Here is a 22,899-nt window from a genome sequence, read left to right on the forward strand (position 1 = left end):
GGGGACAAAGGTTCATGTGAGAGTGAAATGTAAACTGCAGTATATATTTGTGTCAGTTTTGAAATCATTTGATCTCTACACAGAATCTGTCATCCCATAGTGATGCTATTTGCTGGCCATTTTTTAGTATTTGTACCAGACTGAAAAACCTTGCCTTGCAGGAAACCCGAGCTTTGAAATTATACTGACCATATTCAAAGGATTGAATTCAGTCATACAGGGCTTCTTTTCATCTGTTTTTGCCTTTATAAACTTCATCTTGAGGCCAAGGACCAAGCATTTTTCTTAGTTTGAAAAACACTGAGTGCATTTCTTGGAAATGCTGCAGCCTAATAGAAATGAGTAGAGTTGCAAGATAACCTGAAATTGTTTCTCACATGTTTATGTTACCAATGAAGCTGAGGTTCAAGCTATTATTAGCTGATAAAAATCATTGACTATATCTTTCCTTCACAGAAATGTTACGTAGTCATTTCTATGTTGGATATAAACCTGGAAAAAGACTAAAAACTAAATATAAATTGAGTATATCTCGTAATTTAAATAATGCATGGCCTTTTGGACATGAAGAAGAAAGACGAGGACATCACCAAAATTCCATTATTGGTTTCATATTAAGACAGTTAATTTCAGAGAGTCATCTTGATTCCTTAGGAAAAACTAAGTTCTCATATTCAGCTTTACCTAAAATCCATTAAAATCATAGAGAACCTCTCTGCTGCGGCCAGTAGCCTTTGGACAGATTGTGTTCTTTTGACAAGCAAAACAGTTTACGTATGCTTAACTTCTGAGGCAAAATAACTGTGATTAGGAATGTGCAGCCATCAACTGGACAGCTTTTAGTCTGTACCATACCAATACAGAACTCAAAGGCTTTGAAGGATTTACAGTAACGATTTTATTCTGGGTTAATAACTTTAAATATTTTAATGAATAATTAACTGGATCAGAACCTAGTGCCATCATGTTTAAAATGTTCAAAATATCACAAGTTTTCAAAATGGAAGTATTGGCAAAAATATTCACCTCTTTTAGTATAAGTATTTGCAAAAGATTTTTAATTATTTTGTAATGTATTTACCTGCAGGATCCAAAACTGCGCGAACTGTTGGATGCTGGGAACCTAGGAGGTCGACTGGAAAATCGAATGGTAACTGTTGTCTACGGTCCAGACCTGGTCAATATATCGTACTTGAACTTGGTGGCATTCCAAGAGGATATAGCAAAGGTAATATTCGTTCATCTGTGTCATATAAAATTAAAATGTTTTTAAAGTATTGTTTTGAGACATGGATAAATGAGATAAAAGTGAAGATTGCTATGAAATGAACCTCAATTCTGTTGTAGAGCTGTGCCGCTCAATACCAAAAAAGAAATGTGCAATAGTTTGGGGGGGGGGAGTTAATTCTGCAAATTTTCCCCCCCTGCTATGTGTGCTCATCTTCGGAACATTGCTTGTAAAGCCCAGGTAAGCATTGTGAAAATAATGGTACACGCAAATTTTTACTTGGGTATAAGATATATACTGTGACTCTCCAAACACGTATCAATATCTTTCGGTAGTTATCACCCTTTTATGCTTGTTCTAAGTGTGTGTGAATTACAGATCATCTGTGAGAACAAAGTTTGTGAACGGTTGACTTTTTAAGGTTGACTTATATCAGAGTAGCAGGAATCTACAGCTCTACTTTGTATACTCAAGTATGTCAGCAATCAGACACTTAATTTAACTTGCACACATGACCATTTCTGCTCATGTTCAAAGGTTAATTTTAAGGATTGCATTTTGTCTGCTGATAGCCCTTGAGAAGAATTGTGAAGTCAGTGTATTTACCTTAGCAAAGTATTTTTTCCATGCAGGTATACAGTCCCTTCGTTTCTGTCCAACACAACACAGCTCTGTGTGGCAAGCAAGTTACGATTGATATTAGTACATGTTTTGGTTTTTATTTTCCTTCTTCCAATTTCTATATGACTCAATTGTGTTTAATGAAGTGGGAGCTCTTTGCTTTATCTATTCCAAATTGACATTCAAAAGCTACTCCTCTTTCCCCTTCCACTCACGGAGATAGACTGATGACAGCCCCCAGATAACCACACACAGAAAACACTTTCATATGGCTTGCATCCTCAAGTCCACTAGATTGTGCTAAAAAGATAATTTCTCCATAGCCTGCTGTTTCTTATTAACAGTAAGGAGTTATTTTGTCACCTCACAGGCAACAGCGATGGTCAGACCAAGTTAATAAAGGTCATAGGATGAAAGCCTTAACCTGGGAGGATATAGTTTTGCACGTCAGGTTTCTGTCTCTGCTGATCTTCATTAGTCGATTGGTCAATTTGTCAAAAACACAGTTTGCACTGTTTCTTTTGATATGAAAGAATAGAAACAAAATGAGTTTGTGGTGGTCCATGGACTGCTGAGTGGGAAGTGCTGTCTTCAGTCTTGAACATGCACAGCTACACTCTACAGGGGTGGTTAAGGAATCTTAATACTGCAAAAGTGAAAGCGATTGAAACAACTCTTCAGGAAAAAAACTAAGCATATGATGGAAAATGAAAAGGTATGCTAAAGCTTTACCAGCAAAAATTGCTAGCCTTTCCCAAGGAAGAGGGAAAATCACCTACATCAGAAGCGTATGTCCTTTTTTTTCTCTTTCCTGTCTAGCCAGCAATCAGTGAAGCACAATCTATTTTCTAGAACAGTGCAGAAATTGGTATTTTAGGGACATTTTCTGTTTGGTAAAGGAACCTTAAAAATACTGTAGATAAAATCATGTTTTAGAAAAGCTTGGCTGCTCTAAATCCTGAGTAACTCCTATGATCTGAGTAACTAAGAATCTAAGTCTTCCTTGTTATTTGTAAATGCAGTAGACCAAATAAATTCATATTTTATCAATCAGGCACTATAGCCTGGGGATGGGATTTTCAAAGCATTGCAGATTAGCTGTGCTTGCCCGAAATCGTGCTAAATACCCTGATTGTTTCAGTGAGAGCAGAGTTTGATCACTGTGGAATGCATCTAAAAATTCTTCCTTCTTTAACGTGTTTTCCAACTCTATATGAGCCAGACCACAGAATCTGGTCCTTATCATCTGCAGGACCCATGTAGTGACTCAGAGGAGGTGTTATAAATAAGCACACCAGGGAGCGCTGAGAAGGCGTGTAAATACAAGACGTTTTCAATGTCACACACACAGATTTTGACCCTTCCTCTCACTGATGTTCCAGGGAAAGCAAGTGCCAGTGAAAAACTCCCCCACCTTTCCCTTTTCAGTGCATGAATATTTTTCAGATTAACTCTTCATTTGTGATACCTTATTTTTCAAGTTGTGTGACAAGTATCAGCCCTTCCTTGGAGGAGGAAGGCAAAGTAAACTCTAACAGTCTCAGTGAGGCAGTTAAAATTACTCGATTATGGGGTTTTCTTCCTTTGCAGAAGGCTTCCTGTTCTGCTACAAATTCTGTTCATCACATCCACTGGCCAGTTGTGGGAAAATTATGAAAATACGAGCCTTGGGCTATTCAACTTGCTCTAAGTGAACGAAATAAAGAGCTAGAAATGATGGTGATGTTGAGATGTACTGTTTTATGTGCATTCCTCCAGGAGAAAGTAACTAATGTTTAAAGTACATTAGTGATGAGCTGGAGGGCACTGAGCAGCTGGTTTGTTCAAAGAATGCAGCTTGGAATTCATTAGGTAATGGTCTAAAAGGCAGATTGCTGGACACGTCTTGATGATGAAGAGACGTAACACTGATACAGTGCTTGCTTGTTTTCAGATGGGTGTGCCTGTGCCTGTCTTAGGATAGGATTTGTGAGCATCCACAAACATAGCACTGCAGAAGCCAGGATAAAGAAAGAAGTTTATTCTCAAACCCTATTCTGAGCAGATGCTCTTTTTCTCCGTTACCAACATGAAGAAGTGCAACCTGTGAACCTCTGCGTCTCCTCTACAGTATTTCATTCTCTTCCCAAATCCAGTAACTTCAAAAGTGAACATCCCATCTTTCCCATCTCTTTCCTCTCGCTCTCTTTTGTGCCTCTCATGTCAACTCTGTTCTCACCACAGTAGTCCATCCTGGCCATACAGACCCCTATCCAGAGCCCAAGGAAATCTGTTTCTCCTCAGTTTAATGAGCTTTGGATCAGATCCATCACTAAGAGCTGATGAATTCCTCCATAAGTAAAATGATGTAGTCAAAGATGATTCACAAGTTGTGCTATACTATGCTTTCCAGCATACGTCTCTATTTTGCCAGCTTCTTAGGCATAGTTAAGGGCTTGATCAGTATAATAAAATGGTAAAACAAACTATATAAATTCATGTCCATTTGATGTATTTTTTAAAATAAAATTCATAAGGATGCCGAAAGTGTAGAATTTCAGCAGCTTGCTTTGTTAACCTCCCACCAAAAACAAACATGTGAGAAACACTGCCTTCACACGTAGTCAGTTCTGATTTGAAGGAAGTGTTTTCAAGAATGTGTGCTGTCTTTTCTTATGAAAAAAGTCTCATCTCTTCTGTCGAGATAAATGTCTTACTGTATGTATCCTGATGCATGTAATAGAGGAGAGAAATTACTTCACTGAGCAACAGATTTCTAAATGAACTGCTGCTTATACACTACCTGCCAAAGCACAGAACAGCTAAATAATTTGTTAGTGAAGTTCACAGGAATGATATAAATACAAATTAGTGTAACAGGAGAGGAGATCGAGTTCAGGGAGCTCTTATCATGATGGATCTGACTTGCTTGGAGTTGAATGTCGGAAGGCTGGGTTCTTCCACTACCAAATGGGATCAGAGGCTTCCAGTCTGCAAACAGTTTGTTGGCACTAGTACAGTCCTATTTCAAAATACCCAGATTTATATTTTCCTTTTGTATTGCATCTGTACAGGAGTCTGCAGCTACTGTGGAGATTCAGAGGCTGTTATAACCTTTCCGCAGCACGCTGTTTTCTTTCTACACATAACAGCTTTCTACCCCGCGGAGTGCTCTCCCCGAGTGCTGCCTTCTGGAATCGCTGCTGCTGGTAACGACGGCTGCAGAGTGCATCATGCACGGAGTTAGACTATGAGCTTTACTCTGTACCATGCAGCAAAACCAAGGAAACGGAGCCATTTGGTAGCTAAAGCGGCGAGACGCATCTTGGCTCACAGCTTGATGCAAGCCCATCAAAGTCAGTCCAAAGCACCTCCTTTGTTTCTTCGGGTCTGTGCTCAGGGCTGTTGTTTCCCCACCTGCTGAGGGTTCAGACCAGCGACTGGAAAGATGACGTGACCCTTGGCATATTTTCTGATCTTGTTTTTTTGCTGCAGCTCTGTGGTGGCTGGAACGAAGACCCTAAAATGGGAGAAGCAATGAGCAAATATTGCTTGTGACTTGTTGACTTGGCACCTGTATCGTTAGAAATGGCTCAGCCTGCAGGTAGTCCTTAGAATATTTGGCAAGAATGATGTGATCGCTTCAATAGCCAGGAAAAGCTAGCAAAGGAACATGGCAAGACTGCTCATGTAAATAATGCTTGTGACAGGCACATAATAACTGAGTTCCTCTTACATTCCTGTCAACAAGTGCTTCGACAAAGAGAAGGAAGAGCCGGGGTGTGGGATACTCCTAAACTCCCCTACTTCTGTTTTCTACAAAATACTTAAGTTTTAAGCCCAGCAGAATCAGTGTGATCCGAACAAAGTCTATCAAGATGTGTTAAAAGCCAATGTATTTTCAATTTCTAAATAGTATTTTATGTTGCCATTAATCTTTGCAGCCGTTAGTGTCACAGGGAGACGTTTTAACTGCTATTATTAGTGCCTAAACAAAGCAATGTTTACAGGATGAGCCTATTTTGAGCCTGGAAAAATGAGTTGCCAAGAAGAAAAAAAGATGCTGCACTTAATACGCTTTCTGTTCCAAGAGTCACATCAAAGCAGTGGTGTTGCTAACGAACCCAACTCCTGCTCTTTTTCTTTCTCACACTCCTGTTTTTTTCAAATTAGACCTAAGAAGGAAAAACAAGTAAAGAAAAAAAAAAAAAAAGTGGAAGCAGTCACTAGAGGTGGAGGGGGGGAATATCTCAGCAAGAGTGGTTTATCTCCAGAACAACAAGTCTGTGTCTGAGGGAGGAAGGTTTCTCTGCCAGAAATACCAGTCACGGGGAGGTGTGTTGTCTCGGCTGCTTAGGGGTGAGGTTGTAAATGGGGCGGACTTAAGGATCTGGTAGCTGCAGGATATCAAAGGCCCTTGTAACAGTAGGCATAGAGGTATTCGCCTCTCTTCCTCGTTGGGAGCAACTGTGCGAGATCAATTTCAGGAACAAGATCTGGTAACTTTAGGGAACAAATCTTAGCACATTAAAAAAATATGGAAATTATAACTTTCGAACCTCTCAAATCGATCACCTAGTGATGTGGAAACTTGAGGCTTTTTAGGCAAAACAAGCTCGTAAGCTCCAAAGTGACGTAGCAACATTTGTTTCATTGGAAGTCAATGATACTTTTCATCACTATCAATTTTTGTCAGAATAAAATCATCTTTTTTCTATATTGTTCATCAAGAAAAAGAAGAACCAAGGACAGGGAATACCTCCAAAGCATTTGCATCTGGGAGGGTGTGTGGTGATGAGAATTTTGGATCTGGACTGATATGAAAGGAAACTCAACTTGAAGTTTTCTGAGTTTCCTTTGAAATTAATCAAGTTTAAAAAAAAAAAAAAAGCCAACCCCCACATTGTTTGCAAAGGCATTGTTTATTTGCGTTCCTTTCTTTTTCAAAGGGGTGAAACAAAGCCAATCCCAAACCAGGGTTGTGATTAAAAAGGCTTGCAATTAAAGATTGTAAATAAGCACTAAGTTAGGAAGGAAAAATGCACTGAAGTTGTTGCTGAAGAGCTGCAGGAGAGATCTGCAAGGGAGGAGAGTGAGGGGATGAGCAGTGAGACTCTGAACTTCAAATTATAATCATGGATCAGCCTTGCTGGGAACCCGGGAAAGGACGGAGACCTAAGGGAAGGACTTCGGCAACATGCATAGAAATGAGAAAAATAAGTCAGGAAAATAAATGGAGGAAAAGTGAGGGAGGGCCGTGGGAAGAGCAGTGCCTGCAGGTGGAGAAGGGAGATGTCCCATGAGCAGCTGGAGGACATTTCTTCCCTACATCAGGGTAGCAAGAGGGAAACATAATTTAGCAAGGGATAGGACCACAGCGTAAGGGTGTACGGTAGGGGGAAGAGGAGCTTTTTTATTTGGAGTTGGATCTTCCTCCTTGTATATCAGAATAATTTAAATTTGTTCCTATATATTTCTGCTGGTTTGGTTTTTTTTGAACGTGTTTCTTATGTTGGCTGGTAAGATCTTGGATAGAGTCAGTACTTACAGTTCTTAATTTGGTATCTGCCATAAAAGATAAGACGTGATATTTGTTGTTCGCAATCCGAGTGTGATGCGGAAGCTCTCACAATGAGCTCTTAACAAGAGGGGACATTGAAGCAAGAGACTTGCTGTGGTATGGTCTGTATCCCACCCTGTTGGGTCCGTCTGTCTTCAGAGGGATTTAAGCCCATTTCAGCTTCATTTTATGAGAATGGTGGTATAGAGGTTCCTTTTTAAATCCTTAGTGTGTCAGCCAGAACAGTGTCCCCAACATGCAAGAAAATTTATTTTTCTGGGGCATTTATTTCACATCTTCCAGGAACTTGAATGTGTTTTGCATTAGACATTTATCCATATGATTTTTTTTTTCAATTCAGTGGAATAAGATATCTTTAAAATAATATTTGTAACAGTCTTCATTTTTTTGCAGCATGAGAAAATCAGGTCTCTCAGACACGGAAGGAAGCTGTAATTGGGAAAATCAAGTTCAGACTTTAATTAGGCACTTCTTACTAACAGTATAATTTTCAAAAATATTTTTCATTGTGTAAGTAAACATCTAAATGAACCCTCATTTAATCACGTTTTTGTCTTTATAGGAATGGTCAGATGAAGTGTTCAGTTTGGCAACAAATTTGTTGGCACAGAACATGTCAAGGGATGCATTTCTGGAAAAAGCGTAAGTGGCCGTCGTATTTAATGCTGTGGGTGTTGCTCTCTTCTCTGCGTCATTTTCCTCTTTTCTTGTTAGTCACATTGTCAGCTATTGTTTCTGCTTTGATGAGTTGTCACTTTTGTAAACACAGGCCGTCCTTTCTCATGGTTTTAAAAAGCCTGTTATCTAAACGTCATTTAAACAAAAATCTTGTTAGGGTTCTTGCAAACTACTAAGTCGTAGCAAAAGAACAGAATTAAATGCCATTTTCCCCATGTATACAACAGTAGTAGCTTCAGCTGTAGTCTGAAGCTCCCCATTTAAAATGAAAGAATATTCTGGACTGACTTGCTTCTGGTTTATTTTCCCTTTTTTCTGTTATTGATCAAAAAATGAGAAATGCAAGAAGTCCATTTTTCTCAGTCTAATCTCTCTGGTTTTCACGTGAGTGAATCCATTCATCTAGGTTGCTTTGCACGGTGTGCAGATTCTGAGTTGCTTTCAATGAAGTAGAAAAGCTGTTTATGAGAACATTTGGGGTGTAAAAACACACCGCCAAAAGGAAAGAGAACTAAACCCGAGATTAGCGATTCTCAACTGGATGATAAGTGCACGTGCTGAGAGACTTTTACCTAAGTGATAGTGCTGAGAACAGCGTGGCAAAGCCTACCAAATAGCAATGGTAACGAACCAGGGTACTTGCTGGCCTTTTTGGGTTCTAAAAGGGAAGAGATACCTTCCCCAGCCTACGAGTTGGCTGGTTAAATTCAGCTTTGTGTCTCCCCCAAAACACCTTTTAATTTCTGCTCACAGACAGAGGCTCAGTCCAGCTAAATACCAAGCCAGGGCTTAGGCTCCTAAAACTTGCCTCCATCCAAGAAGCAAGTTAACCCACCCTTTTTCTGGACTTTCTAAGGCTGTGCATGCCTGATTTCATTAGATGCACCCATATTTAGTCAGAAGGTTCCCAACTGCTTAACTTTAATCCCATGTACCTATTCATAGGTCCCTGTTCTAGGAAGGGTCTGTGTCTGTGTTTCCGTTTTGTAGCGTTCGTTGTGGTGCAGCTGAAGTCAACAGAAATTCTTGAAGAAACTTTGAAGGCTGGACATTGCGGGAACTACAGCTTTGTGTCTGATAATGCTGTGTTGGGCCAGCAAGGATGTAGTAGGCAAACAAAATCCCAAATGGATGGAAACATTTAACATTTCCTTTTCACTCCACATGTTGACAGTGGAGAAAGCACTGTACTAACCTGAGCAGAGGTGACTTCCTTCAGCTCCACAGGTTGTAGATGAGTTACAGGAGTGATTTGATATTACTATTTCCATGCCCCTTACCACTCTAGTCCCCAGGTGGCCAGCGGACTTTGCTGACAGGTCTATAATTGGAAGGATTGTGGCTGTACCTAATGGGTGTTTTCTTATCAGACTCACAGGAGGAACGTGTTATCATACATAGATAGTAGAGCAGTCTTACTTGGAGCCATTTTTCTGTGGTTGTTCAAGCAATATTAATTAAAGATGAAGTCACTGGACACATTGGGTAGATTCAGTAGCAGGCAAGCATGGCATTCCTGTGTCTTTTCTTTTTCCACTAATTAATAAATCACTTAGGAACTGTTGGATTTCCAGGGTCCTCTGCACAGATGCCAAATCAGAGTCACTTAAGAAATCTTTGACTTTGAAGGTTAAAAATATTCCCTATTATAATTACTGTACTAGGCAAAGTGTTGGTTGCAGTCCTATCAGAACCCTTTTGTTGAAATAGAAAAGCAAATTGCATTAGAGCAGAACTAGAAGGGTTTTTTTCTTTGTGGCATTCAGTCCCTTGCAGCGTTGGAAGTGCAATAATAAACAGCTTGAGCAGCTCTCCTGTGGTTTGGTCAGATGAGAAAAATAGGATTAATTTGGGAGGAGGGTTGGTTCATAAAAACCACCGTTTTGGTTATAAAGTGCTCATTCTTCTGTTGTAATCATGCAGGGTATTTTTGTGTTGGGGTGCAAAAATGGACGTTGGAGCACATGAGTACTGAACTGCTGACCAGTGCAGCAATGAGCAAAGGGTGACTCCACTGGGGAAGCCTTGGCTCAGCGTTACGTCCAGACTTTGTCCTTCTTGGCGTCAGCACTGCGCTACTGAAATGAGTCCATTCGGCTGCTACCGATAGGAGTATCTCCTAGCAAGCTTTTTAACAGGAATAACATGCTTGGTTTTCTTAGATGGATGGATAATGGCTGCAGGGGAAAAAATACTGCCCCACGTGTAACAAATAATTTGAGAGAAAAAAGGTGGCAAGTACTGGTGGGGGCTGACTGTTGTTCAGACACACATTATTAGTTTGCTTTAACTCAAGTTCAGCATTCCCCCCCCCCCCCCCCCCCCCCCATTTTCTTTTATTTCTTTTATTTCTAGCTTTCTTGGCTGTAGAGGAAAACATTAAATGTGAGCAGAATGTACTCAAAAGTTTCAAAAAATAGAAGGCAAAAGAGAAGTAAATATTTTTTTATTAACTGCTGTGATTTTTTTTTTAATTTTTTTTTTTTTAAATCTAGCTCAGTGCTGGGAGATGGGGGCAGAGGGGATAATATTTTTGTTTGGTGACACAGGAGCACAAGAGATTTCAGTTTCCAGAAGATGCATAGGAGGAGACAAGGATTTGTGAAAATATTCCTATCCTAGTTAGGGATATTAGCATGTACTTTGTTTTTAAAGCGGTTGCTAATGGCATTTTTGGTTGGGAAGAAAAGGAAAGTTGATTAGAACCATGCAGTTTCTTTTTCCTTTGGTAGGCCAGTGGGTAAAGTGAAAAATTTAAAAAAAAAAAAAAAATAAAAAAGGATAATACTCTGAAATAGTTCAGTGTTGCCACATTTTTCACTAGATCATATTACTGCAAAACTCATTTATAGTTTTAATTATATTCGAGTGGAAGAGATGAAGCGCTCAAAGTCATGCTCTTTGCAGGCTGCTGCTGGTAGACATTATGCTGGTAACCAGTAGTCCTCGCGTAGCGGGAGGATCGTCAGATAGCAGCTGTAGGCCCAACCGCTTCTCATTAAAGCCACTGGATGACTCCTGTTTCAGTAGGCTTTGAATCAGTATGTCGAAAGATTTGGACAAAGGAAGATACATCCTCAACCTGCTGCCTTAATGAGCATGCAAGAGAAGTCACAGGTCCTGAGATACTGAGATGCTCTAAATACTCGGTTCAAAAGCTGGATAATTGCCTGCCTGTAGACAGTTTCAGCGTGTAATTTTTATATAGCTTCATGCTGGAAATGTCTTGGGCTTGCCCAGGGCTGCTAAGTATACTGACACTCTTGCTGGGGCAGAGACGTTTCAGTTGCCAGCGATTTGACTTCCTGCCAGCTGAGGACTGAAAACATTTAGGGTCAAATGGAGAAACCTTCACAGACGTGTGATGGGGAGGGCTTAGGGAGGCAGGGACATCGGTGTGCAACATGCAGGGACGGTTTCAGCCCCTGGAAGAGGAGGCGCACAGCCACCTTCCCAGTCAAGTTGTATAGCCTGTGTGCCACAATTCAGTCTGCTGATAGACTGGCAGGCAGCCTGGGTGAGAAGGAGCTTAGGGGAGATGATAAATTTGTGCATTAATGGTATTTGCAATGTCCTGTTGCAAGATGGACAGTATTTGACACTACAGGTGCATTGGAACCTGTTGATGGAACAGGTATTTACTGATTAACGGTATCCCAACAGGTTTTCATATTGGGCAAAAGAGATGAGTGGAACTTGCCGCATGGTTAGAACAATGGCACTGACCTATAAAATTGGTAGCGAGGTACTTGAAAATGCTGTAAAAATAAAACAAGATGCTTTTCTCTCCACAGTTACACAAAACTTAAGCTGCAGGTGACTCCAGAAGGGCGCATTCCTCTGAAGAAGTAAGTTCTGTTCCCTTTCCTTACCACGTAGCCTCCTCTGACTTTTTAGTGTGAATATATGTTTGAGATGTCAGAGACAAGTTGTGAGGATAAATATATTCAAATTGTGTGGGGCTGGGGTAATATGAAGAGAGCAGCGATGACTTTTTCAAATAACTTATCTGCTGTAATAGGGGCTTGTGTGGGGTAGAGTTAAACTCATTGTGGGCACCATTAAACTCACTTGTGTTACCGAGCAGCCAGCCAAACGGAAATAAATAGCTAAAGATACGATAGACTGGGAAGTGATATTCAGTCTTTAAGCTACATGGGCCATCAAGGCATGTCTGTAAGCCAATTTGCTCTGGTTTGTCTTTGTTTTGCAGCATATACCGCTTGTTTTCGGCTGACAGAAAACGAGTAGAGACCGCATTAGAAGCTTGTAATCTTCCATCTTCCAGGGTAAGCCTCTGAATTTATTCCTGGCCCTTACAAAGCATTGCTTGTATTCAGCGGTGCTTACTCTCTGTTGAGTCAAGGACAATTTGTTCCAGGCTGATCATGCTGTGCTGATTTTGCTTCTGGATAGGTCCTCAGCAGCAGGTCTTTCTTTCCCACACAGAAGTTCCTGATACCCATCTGCAAATCTGAGTACCTTTGATTTGAAATTGTGTAGGGACCAGGAGTGCCTGGAAGAAGTGCAAATGGATTAAAGGAAAGGGCAGGAGGTTGTGTGACCTGTCTTGGAGAAATCCTGTGAGAATATTTTAAGAATTACTGACTTGCACAATTTTCAAGGCATGATTTAAGAGCAGTCTTAGCTTGAGGTGTACCTAATGGTGTAATCTGTTTCCTTTTCACAAAAAAAACCATCTCTAGCTTGAGTTAAGTGACAATTTAAACTCCCTGTAGCTTATCTAAAAGGTGCATGCAGTAATTGTTGAAATGCTATAGTGTCAAAGCTGTTAATGCTGCGGGGATGCAGCCATCGTACGCTGCTAATCCAGGAGCTCTCCTCAACCTGGAGCATTTGCCGGATGGTACCTCACCCTCAAGAAGGCTTTTTTTCAAGAGGAATGAGCTTGAGCAGGTAATTCTAGTTAACGCTGGAGTGATGATGTCCTTAGACTTTCCTCCCAGGTGGAGCTTCTCCTCCAGCAAGCTTCCTGCAAGACAGTTTCTACATTTGGAGGTCCAAGACGTGGGGCAGAATTGCAGCAGAGAGCCCGCATCTCCTAATCCCTCACTCTTGTAGAAAACTGTGGTGTGGTGTTCATTCAACCTTTGTTTCCCCAACGGTTTCTTAATACAGCCAATTCCTACAGCTCCAGAACAGCAATGGAGCAAAATCTTCACAAGCCAAACGTCAGATGTCCCTTACCAATGAGACCTTCCTTCATAGGCTGGGGAGCCTAATTCCATAAAATTCAAAGGAATGTCTGTAAAGTAGGTATAAAAGATTATAATAATCTTATGTAAAGTAAGGTTGTGAGGTTAGCAACGTGGAAAGAATAATTTTAAAGGTGGGGTTTCATTTAATTGTTAGCAAACAAGATAAGATGTGCAAAAAATCACTGAAACATCGCTTTTTTAAATCAGTTGATTTATTACTTTACTATATACCTCTGAAAAAAAAATCTAAACATCACTGGAGTCCTTGGAAGAAACTGCAACCTTTTTCTGCTATTTATTTAAGCACAGTCAATTTTACATACGTGTTGCTGGATACTTGTTGCTGGGATACCATCTTGAAAATTATTCATAGTATAAAGTAGAGCCTTTCTTTGGTTGGGACAAAAGAGAAATATGCTTCATGCAACAAAGAAAACTGTGTTGATCATCTTTGAAAAAAATATTTTAGAAGCTAAGTGCTTAAGAAGCATGAAACTGAATCTCATAGAGGTAATGGAGTAGAAGAAAATCAGTTCTTCAACTACAGCTTTTTTTTTCCTTTGTGTTCCTGTTTATTTGAACAAGTACAATTCTTAACTTCAACTTCCAGCTTTTCTGCCCTGTTGTACTACAGGACAAGTGGTCTTCCCGTCAAGCCTGGAAGAGCACTGGACTCCCAGCAGCGTACAAGATATGAATGCCAGGGAATCTTCCTCAGTAAAACCGTCAGAGTGGTTCCAAAGAATGTTTATCAAATATGGTGATAGGTGTCATATAAATATAAATATACCAAATTATTCAGAGAATTTATGAAAGTCTCTGATGGACATTAACAGCTTAGGCTGTTTGGGTATTTTTTATTCATGCCTCATGAAGATCCCTCTAAGGGTCTTCTCTCCAAGTTTCATAGAAAAACCAAACTTCTCATTGCTTAGGAAGATGCAGGGCTTGTTGGCCATGAGTTTTACACGATGCGTTGCTGCTCCTCTCAGAACCTGTGGATGACCCTAAAACACAAAATGCAATTTTCAGTCATGGGTAAGAGGATGCCAAGTCAGCATTTATCACTCTTCTCCTGATTTATAGCTTCAAGGTTGGCACAGACCCTCCTGTATCTTACGCAGTGACCTGACCATAGGGCAGCCTGAGCTACGCTGCTGGGGCATAGTATCACTGCATGGACTTGTCTGTGACAGTACAAACTTCAGCATCCGCTAGCCCTACTCTTTAGCAAATTCCCTGTGTGTGTGCTTGCCAAGAGATCTCGCGGGACAACCTGTAGGCACTGTATTTAGTGCGAGAGGAGGAAGAGTTCTCATTGCCTGGATAATTGCCTTCATCCTGCTGTAAAGGAATGGCACCAGAGAGGCTCCCCAGAAGTGCTGAAAATAAACTCTTCATTTCGTATTTAGGGACCTTAATAAGGGATGGATTCTCTGCAGTGCTGAGCAGCCCTGATTCGGCCAAGCAGTTGAGCGTGACTGCAGTGGGATGACCCATGGACTTCAAGTCAAGCACGTTTTCAAAGCATGGATTTATTTATTTATGCATTTCTGGGTCAGACCTGGCAGGTGTGGTCTTGCAGGACCAATCCGTGTGTGATCTGATTTTCAGCAGCATCCATCACCCAGCAGACCTGAAAGCAGAGGAGTGTTTAAATAAATGTTTAAATTAAGTTTTAAAATACGCCAATGAGTTTTTGAGTTTGGCATCTGATTCCCCTATGATTTTTTAAAAATCTTTGCTGCTTTTGGGGAAGGGGGGGGTGCTTTTTGTTATTGTTGGGTATTTTTGTTTGGTTTGGTTTTAGTCAAAAGTGCCTTAAATAGAATTTGAAGAGCTTTATTTTAGTCGCCTGTTTGGCTGTGAAGACTGGTTTCTGCCTTCCTGTTAATGTAGATGTTCACAATGAAGCACCAGTGAGCTTGACTGTTAACTTAAAATAAAACAACCAGCTATAGAGTCCCGTCTGTGCAAATAATCTGAATTAGCTGTTGTGCTGCCGAATATATAACAGACTGGATACAGATGTTATAAAAGCAGGCAGGTTACCAGACAAATCATAAATCAACAGTGCTTGAAATTAGTAGAGAGTCTTAATCACAGAATAAAATTGCATGCCAATATTCAGCAAAGCTGGAAATGAGGGATGCTCTCATGTGGTACTGAAAGTTTGTGATGTGTTCATTGGTCTCAAAAAAGAGATTAGTGCATAAGGTGTGTGGGTGGTTCCACTGCAATGTGGATGGCTCAGACCAGGCTGAGGAAAGGGGCAGTGTATTTTAATCCCTTTCGGCAAGCAGGCTTTTAGAATCCAAATACAGTCGTCTGAGGTTGTGCCTGGGGTGGCAAATGCTTGCAGCAAGGCTTTCATCTCCCATCTAGATCTCTGTGTTTTGTAGCCCACCGATTACGTTACCGGTAGGGAATAATTATTAAAAGGTTCCGTACTTGCGCCTGAAGACTTGTGTTTGTTATCCTTTTTGTAGATAGGTGTTTGTAGGTCCGTGTTGGGAAAGAGGTATATTTTCTTAATTGGAACCAAGTAGCAAATAAAAGTCTGGATCTCGGGTTATTGGAAAAGACGCACATTTTGTTCAGTGTTGAGTACCTTCAAATCCCTGGTAAAGGAAAAAATATATTAGGTCAATGGGAGACTGTAATTTTGTGGTAATTACAGAATCAACATCTAAAATGCCCTTAGGAGAAGTGCTGGCTGAGGAGCAGGAGCCTACTGAAAAGGGATTATAGGTACAGGGAACAGAGGAGAGCGGGGCGTCAGCTATAACAAGAAAATTCACAAGCTTTATGAATCCTGGCCTTCAGGAAAACGCAAGTATCTTCAGGTTACGAACTTCTCCATCTGTCGTTGCACTGGATTTAGCAGTTGTGCCATTGGCGAGTTACCTGGCTCAGCGAGCTGATCCCACGGTAAAGTGTACAGGGTTGTTTTGGCCAGGTAAGTTTTGAACCAGTTCACCCTGCAGCCGCTCGCATGGTCTGCCGAAAAAAAGAAGGCACAAGGGTCTAATGGCTGGTGACCTTAGGCCATTGGAGCCTGGAGGTGGTACCCAGGTGGAGCAGGGAAGCAGCCCAGTTTGGACCGAGCATGAACTGGCTCCAGCTCAGTCTGCGCTTGTGGACAGAAACGCTGAGCGATGATCACGGTACAAAACCCTCTCGGGCCTCTGCAGGTTTCATAGATGAAAGGAGAGATAAAGTGACGCCTGTGGTATTCACTTATTTATGTTAACCTAAAGCAGGAAAAATATTGAAAAGTTTCCTTCCATCTAACAAAGGCTTGAATCAACGTTTCCGGTTCCCTTGGCAACAGCATTAAACAGGCAGAATAGATAAAAGCAATGATTTCCTCTATCAGCAGCTTGCTTCTGAGACGACCAGGTTCAATGGTGTTTAAAAGCAAATGGCTTTGTGTCCAAGTTACAATTTTCCTCCCCCAGTTCATCAGATTCAGGTATTATTTTGGAGCTGTGGAGAGGCATCGCATGGGCCCATGGTGCTCCTGGAGACTACATGTCATAGCTTTTGATAAAGTTAGCTTGCATGGAGGAAACTCAAAAATTAGATTTTCAATATTTGCATTTCACTTTTTTTTGTGTGTTTTCCTTTTTTCTTGTTCCTTTATAAGGTTTCCTCTCCACAAAATACAAGCTTCTGTGCCATTTTCCTTTCTCCATGCATGGATGCAAAGGCAGAAGCCAGTGAGCGCACCGTTTACCGTTCTGTGCTGAAAAAAGCTTTGCACCTTCCTCAGGGTCCTCGTTCCTTCCCAGCTCCACTAAAGAAGCTGTCCTTGCTGTCTTCTGCAAAAGCTCGGGAGCTTGAAGGCAGTGCATGCAAGTGGGAGGAGGGCTCTTGAGCTTCCTGCAAAGGACTGTTGTCCTTATCCAGTCCAGTTAAAAACAGTAATTCTATTTTTTCAGAGAAAAGCCAGCAGGTACAATGGGGACGATGAAAGTGTCATCTAGAAGCAGAATTAAATGTAAATTGTTGTAAATTTTAGAAAATGTAAGAAAAAAAATGCTGGTATCTCTTCTATAGGAGAGCAATTTTATCAATTTCTGCCAAAGAAATCTGATTGCCAAATGCATTACACTGAGTGTTTAGGACAAAGATGTATGGAAAAGCTACACTGCATGAGTCTTGCCCAGAATTGCGGTATCTTGAACGTGTATCTTCAGGAAGGAAGAGGAACCATTTCAGCTGCTGTCAGAGAACAAGAGTATTAATAATGACTCAGTGGCCCAGTTTGTTCCCTGGTTCTTTGAAAGCTTTGGAAAGATGAGTAACGTGCTCGTCCTCTGTAACGCTGCCATTTTGCTCGCTGAAGCACAGGGGCTCAGCACTACTGGTCAGCTACCCCGCTGGGATCGAGCTCAGAGGCTTCATCGGGATTGATATACCTATTGATGCTATAGATAATGGGGTTAGATGGAGAGATGTCCTTTCTTTCTTCTTCACAGGTGCTCAGAGAAAGAGATAACTTTACCTTGTGGAAACTAAGATGATGAATGTATTTATATTTTTTTTTAAAGGTGTACTCTTTAAGCTGCTCTGTTATTGAGGAGAATTTATTATTCTGCACCATCCAGGCTCCTCTAGGTTGCAGGACGCAAATCAAAAGAAGTGCAGTAGTGAGTGATCTGTTTACAAAGAGCGTATAAAAGTGCTGTATGGTTCTTTCACTATATTTTTCCCATTTTGCAGAATGATTCGATCCCTCAAGACGACTTCACGCCAGACGTGTACAGGGTGTTCTTAAACAACCTCTGCCCTCGGCCTGAGATCGACCACATCTTTTCAGAGTTGTAAGAAAAGACGCTCATTTATTTTTTTCTTTTTTTTCCCCTTCACTGATTTTCTGGGGTAGGGATGGTAAAGTAGGTTATTTAGGCTACAGCACCATGCAGCAATTGCCAAGAACAGATTTCAATGTCAAGCAGGGCTGTTTTTTAACCTCAGATCAAGGGTTCCTTCTCTCCTAGGCTTTTGCCTCCAGTTCTAATGGCCGGGGTTTTAAACTAGTTTGTTCCTAGGGGGGCAGAACTGCTGGGTCTTGTTTTTCTATATGGATTGGGATAGTTTAGGCTTCCATGAAAGCAAAGGAAGAAGAGTAATAAGCAGTAACAGCATGCAATAGGCATGAGAATACGGGTAATCACCCCCAAAAGCTTAATTAGGACTTGCAAAAAATGCAGTAACTTTTAGGATTTGTGCATCATGAATTCACACCGTGAAATTAAATTAGCAGCCAACTACAACTGATTTCATGCATTCAGTTACAAGCTATATAACTTGTGTTGCTTCTACCTCTCGCAGCAAGTCATTGTACTTCCCAGTTTCAGCAGAGCCTGATCAATGCAGTCAGAACATGAGGCAATATGAAAGCAAGTAATTTCCAAAATACATCCCAAGACCACCAAAGCAATTAGCAAACGTATCTTCGCAACATGGGTGTGCTCGCATGCTCCTATTGTGTTTATTTTCTCTAAGGTTGAGGTTTCAAAGGAACGCAGCCTTGGCCTAGTTTGCTCCTGTTGAACCCGGAGTAGACTTCCCATTGCTCTCTCGCAGAGTAGAAGTAGGCCAGCCTTGAGTGCGGTAGACAACCCCAAGCACGTCACCTGGCTCGGAGGCTTCCCGGGTCTCCATTCTGGGTACAAATTGTACCCAAACTCTGCTTTTTTTACTAACTCCCTAAATAGGCATCTTTTTTGCTTGCTTTGCAGAGTGCCTAGCATTTTTTAGCAGGTTTTTTTTTTTAGCAGGTTTATAAAAAAAACCCCAACAAACAAACCCAAAAAACAAGCAAATACTGAAATAATGAAGTCAGGGCTGCTGTTATTTAGCAGTAAAACTGAATAGTTGGGCCAGGAATGCCAGCAGAGTGTTTGTGGCAAGCTCAGGATTGAATTCCACGTCGTTTTCTCTTTTACTTTTTTAAATCGCTTAGTTCCAGGAATTCAGAGGAATGAAAAGCTTTTAGCATTGCTCTAATTCTTCCCATTGATGTCAATAATGCTGAATGCTTTTAAAAATCTTACTCCTAGATGTTTGATGAAGAATGTTTGTCGTTACATGCTGGCAAAGTAAATTAGTCCAGCAACGCAGTGGGACAATGTTTTTGTTGTACGGTAGTTTGAATCTTGTTTCCATTTCCCTGGGAAGTTACAGAATGTTGAACAGGATTTCAGGGAAATTTATTTTAATGGCTTTGCTGTTGCTTTGATTTTTCTCTAGTGGTGCCAAGAGCAAACCATACCTTACTGTTGATCAGATGATGGAATTTATAAATTTTAAGCAACGTGATCCACGATTAAATGAAATCCTTTATCCACCGTTAAAACAAGAACAAGTTCAACAACTCATTGAGAAGTATGAACCCAACAGTAATCTAGCAAAGAAAGGTCAGTGGTTTTTATATTCTCGCTGTACTCTGTTTCTGATTTGAAACAGTGACTCAATTATCCTACAGTGCATGCTAAAGCAAAATTTGGTTCAGAATCAAATTACATTTCCAGCTCTCTGCTTTTGGATCGTACAAGCCTGTGAGACATCGTGTGGTTCGTTTTTAAATGTATTTGGTTGGGATCAATTTAGGAAGGATGGGGCTGGTTTCAGTGTTTAGTTGTCAGTATGTGTAATTGAGAGTTTAGAACAGTTGCTGTGGTATGCAAACTTCAGCAGAAGCCTTACTACCACAATGACTATTTACCGGCATCTGAAATGTAAAATTTAAAGAAACAATTGGTGGCATTGAAACTAAGATGATGATAATTCTATCATTTAATAATAGTAGTAAGTCCAGCCCTCTGTCTTCTGATAAAGTGGTACACAAAGTAAGATGTGAGAGTAGCTGAGTGTGTTCCGTGCTATAATCACAGAAAATTCCCTTTTGGAAATCTCGAGTGTTGTCAGGACTTAACTGGGCATTTTGCCAAAACCAGTGAGAGAACTCCTGCTCAAATCTCTGCACATTTTTGCTACCACCACAAGTCTTAAAATAGCATTGAATTTGCGTCTGCATCCTGTTTTATTCCAATCCACATATCCTAATGATCACCCCAGCTTTTAATGTCTTTATACCTTAGTAATTTTAGGGGCATAGGAATATCCTGGAAAACAGATCTGATACTAAAAAACTGTTTTGGTCCAGAGATTTTGGATCCAGAGGCAACAAAAAGACATCTTCCCCTAAAGTCTGGAGGTTAACTGAAAGCACTCCTGCCCCCTCCCTGGAAGCCTTCTGACCCAGATGCCTTCCTGAAGGAAACCTGTGGCTCTCGATGCCACGATCAGTGTTATCCCAAGGCAAAACACTTGTCATTTTTCTCATAAGCCTTCTTATTTTGCTGGTCTGATCAAATTTAGTGTTTTCAGAGCTTTTGATGGAGGGTTAAATCCTGCTGCTTTGTCACGCTTATGCAAACTATCTTTGGACGTCAGTGAGAATACTAGCATGGGTAGATGAAAACATGTTGTGACCTCCTCTCTCATCCGTGCAAATATTAGAATATTGCTCTGCGCTTACCTTATTTCACATCAGCTACAGGAAAGTCTGGTACCTAAAAGATCATTCTTATTACCCAAATATTGGCACTTCATATAAACCAAATAAAGGATTTATTAGAAGGAGGTGTGCTAGTGCGCTAGCAGAACACCAAAGTCAAAATGAAATCGCCTTCTGACTAGCAATAAGGGGGAAGCATGAAGCAAACCTCAGAAAGAAGGGTGATGTGATGGTGTTTGCTGGCACCCTCCAAGTAGGATTTGTGGGACACCTCCAGCTTACCCTGATTTACGTTGGTGCACACATTTGCTGCAAGCACTTGCTCTTCTATAGGTGCCTCTCTTCCTGGGTATGATTTATATTGCTCTTACAGAATCAGTTCTCACAGAAAATGCTGACTTTAAGAAGGGAAAGGCAGGTCACAGAGAGTTAATTCCTTTTGTGTGTGTGTTGGTGTTTTTTTTTTTCTCTTCAAACTTGTGCACTGAGGTCCAGCAAACTCGGACAGAGCTGGCACAACCTGCGGGCCACCTCTGTGCTGCAGACACCACCTCTTATATAGCACCCTGTCTGGCAGCTGAGCTGCAGCAACTGGCACATGCTGCTAACCATGCTCCAGGGAAAATCCTGAGCTTACTGTGTTAAAATTACAGGAATTGGCTAATCAGGAATGACATGGGGACACAATATTTTCTGTACATCTGCTCCGAGTTGGGAATGCAACTCACTGTATATTAAATGAAGTGTAGGTGTGCGCTCAATCCTACACTCCTTGAATAATTGCAAACAAATGCTGCGTGTTGGTAAAATGTCACCAAAATATAACAGTGCATGTTCAAAATAATGACTTAACCTTCTAATGTGGTGTTTTGTAAAAGGGATTGTCACTCAGGCTTTCTGCTGTTGGAAAGGACTGTTCATAGGCTGAATTGCAGGGATGGCAGACTGAAGTGACATACTTCAGGGACACTTTCTCTGCCACTGAAACTATACTCACTTGGGAGCAGAGATGTTATTTTCAGTAGACCTGTGGATGTTCAAACGACAGTTAGACGTGGTCCGCTGTTATACACCCATGAACTTGTTGGCCTTAACTTCTCACCTCTCCTGCTCAGATATTCTGCTAAACTTCTTATGATGGCATTCCTTATGTCCCCTTATTTGCCGGCGGCAAAGTCAGTGGAGAAGTAGGGATGGAAGTAGGATGTTTGGAATGGCCGCAGTGCTGCCAGCTAAAATAGTAAGAGCAGGTAAAAACTTTAGGGCACCCAGACCAGCAGCTAAAATAGGTAAGAAGGTAGTAGAAGCCTTCATCTAACATAGTTCTCAAAGAAAACGGGACGCAGCAGCTCCATGAAGAGAGATGGGCTCAACAACATGTTGTTGTCCACATGTTCCTTTACGCTCCTGCGTTTCGAAGTGAGCTGGAAGAGGTCCCAGCTAAACAACTCCTAAGGATTAATGGGGTACACCAAGAAACGGAAGAGAGTAGTGTAACAAGGCACATAAGGCAGAGGGAATGATGTGAGAGAATTACATGATAAATGGCACGATGGGAAATGGAGTTACAGGTGGCCTAAGAGTGACTTCATCGCTGTTGTACCAGAGCAATGCAATTAAATAATTGGACTTTTGGAGCAGTTTTGCAGAGTTTTGGTTCAAGAAGCAAGCCAGAAGATCTGACAACATGGTATATGTATTTGTTCTTTCTTGGCAATGAGAAGTTACTCCTTTGAAGTAAATTACAGATACGGGTCCAGAACAGAAGAAAATACCACAAAGAAATTTAGAAGTTGTGATTAACTGCTGCTTGTGAGTAATGAGTGATTTGAAGTACTTTGTGGTGGTAGAGACTTTAAAGGCTTGTTTGCAAGAATTAGGTGATACAAATTGCCAGCCTTCGTGCTAGTTAAATCACTTTTCTCAGGTTGTTCTAGAGTTCAAACATTTGCAGCTGCTCAGTGTGTGTTGTTTATATTGTTTTGTTTTGTTTATATTGTATTGTTTTGTTTCCATAAGCTGCTTTTCTGATCGGCTCTGTTCATTATCTTGTTTCATTATG

General features: G+C 40.9%; 1 protein-coding gene across 3 annotated transcripts in view; it reads left to right on the forward strand.

Moving 5' to 3' along the window:
- Positions 1–22,899, forward strand: part of PLCB1 (phospholipase C beta 1) — a 407,361-nt gene that overhangs the window by 242,972 nt on the left and 141,490 nt on the right. For all 3 annotated transcript variants that reach the window (XM_009476210.2, XM_087775450.1, XM_087775451.1), the window contains 6 exons: positions 1,088–1,228; positions 7,972–8,051; positions 11,882–11,935; positions 12,301–12,376; positions 18,035–18,135; positions 19,568–19,734. In XM_009476210.2, coding sequence (XP_009474485.1) covers positions 1,088–1,228; positions 7,972–8,051; positions 11,882–11,935; positions 12,301–12,376; positions 18,035–18,135; positions 19,568–19,734 — 619 coding nt within the window. The remainder of the gene's footprint in view (positions 1–1,087; positions 1,229–7,971; positions 8,052–11,881; positions 11,936–12,300; positions 12,377–18,034; positions 18,136–19,567; positions 19,735–22,899) is intronic.

This window comes from Nipponia nippon, unplaced genomic scaffold (genome assembly GCF_047370975.1).
Source record: "Nipponia nippon isolate SJK-2023a ecotype South Korea unplaced genomic scaffold, ASM4737097v1 scaffold_4, whole genome shotgun sequence".
Classification (NCBI taxonomy): Eukaryota; Metazoa; Chordata; class Aves; order Pelecaniformes; family Threskiornithidae; genus Nipponia; species Nipponia nippon.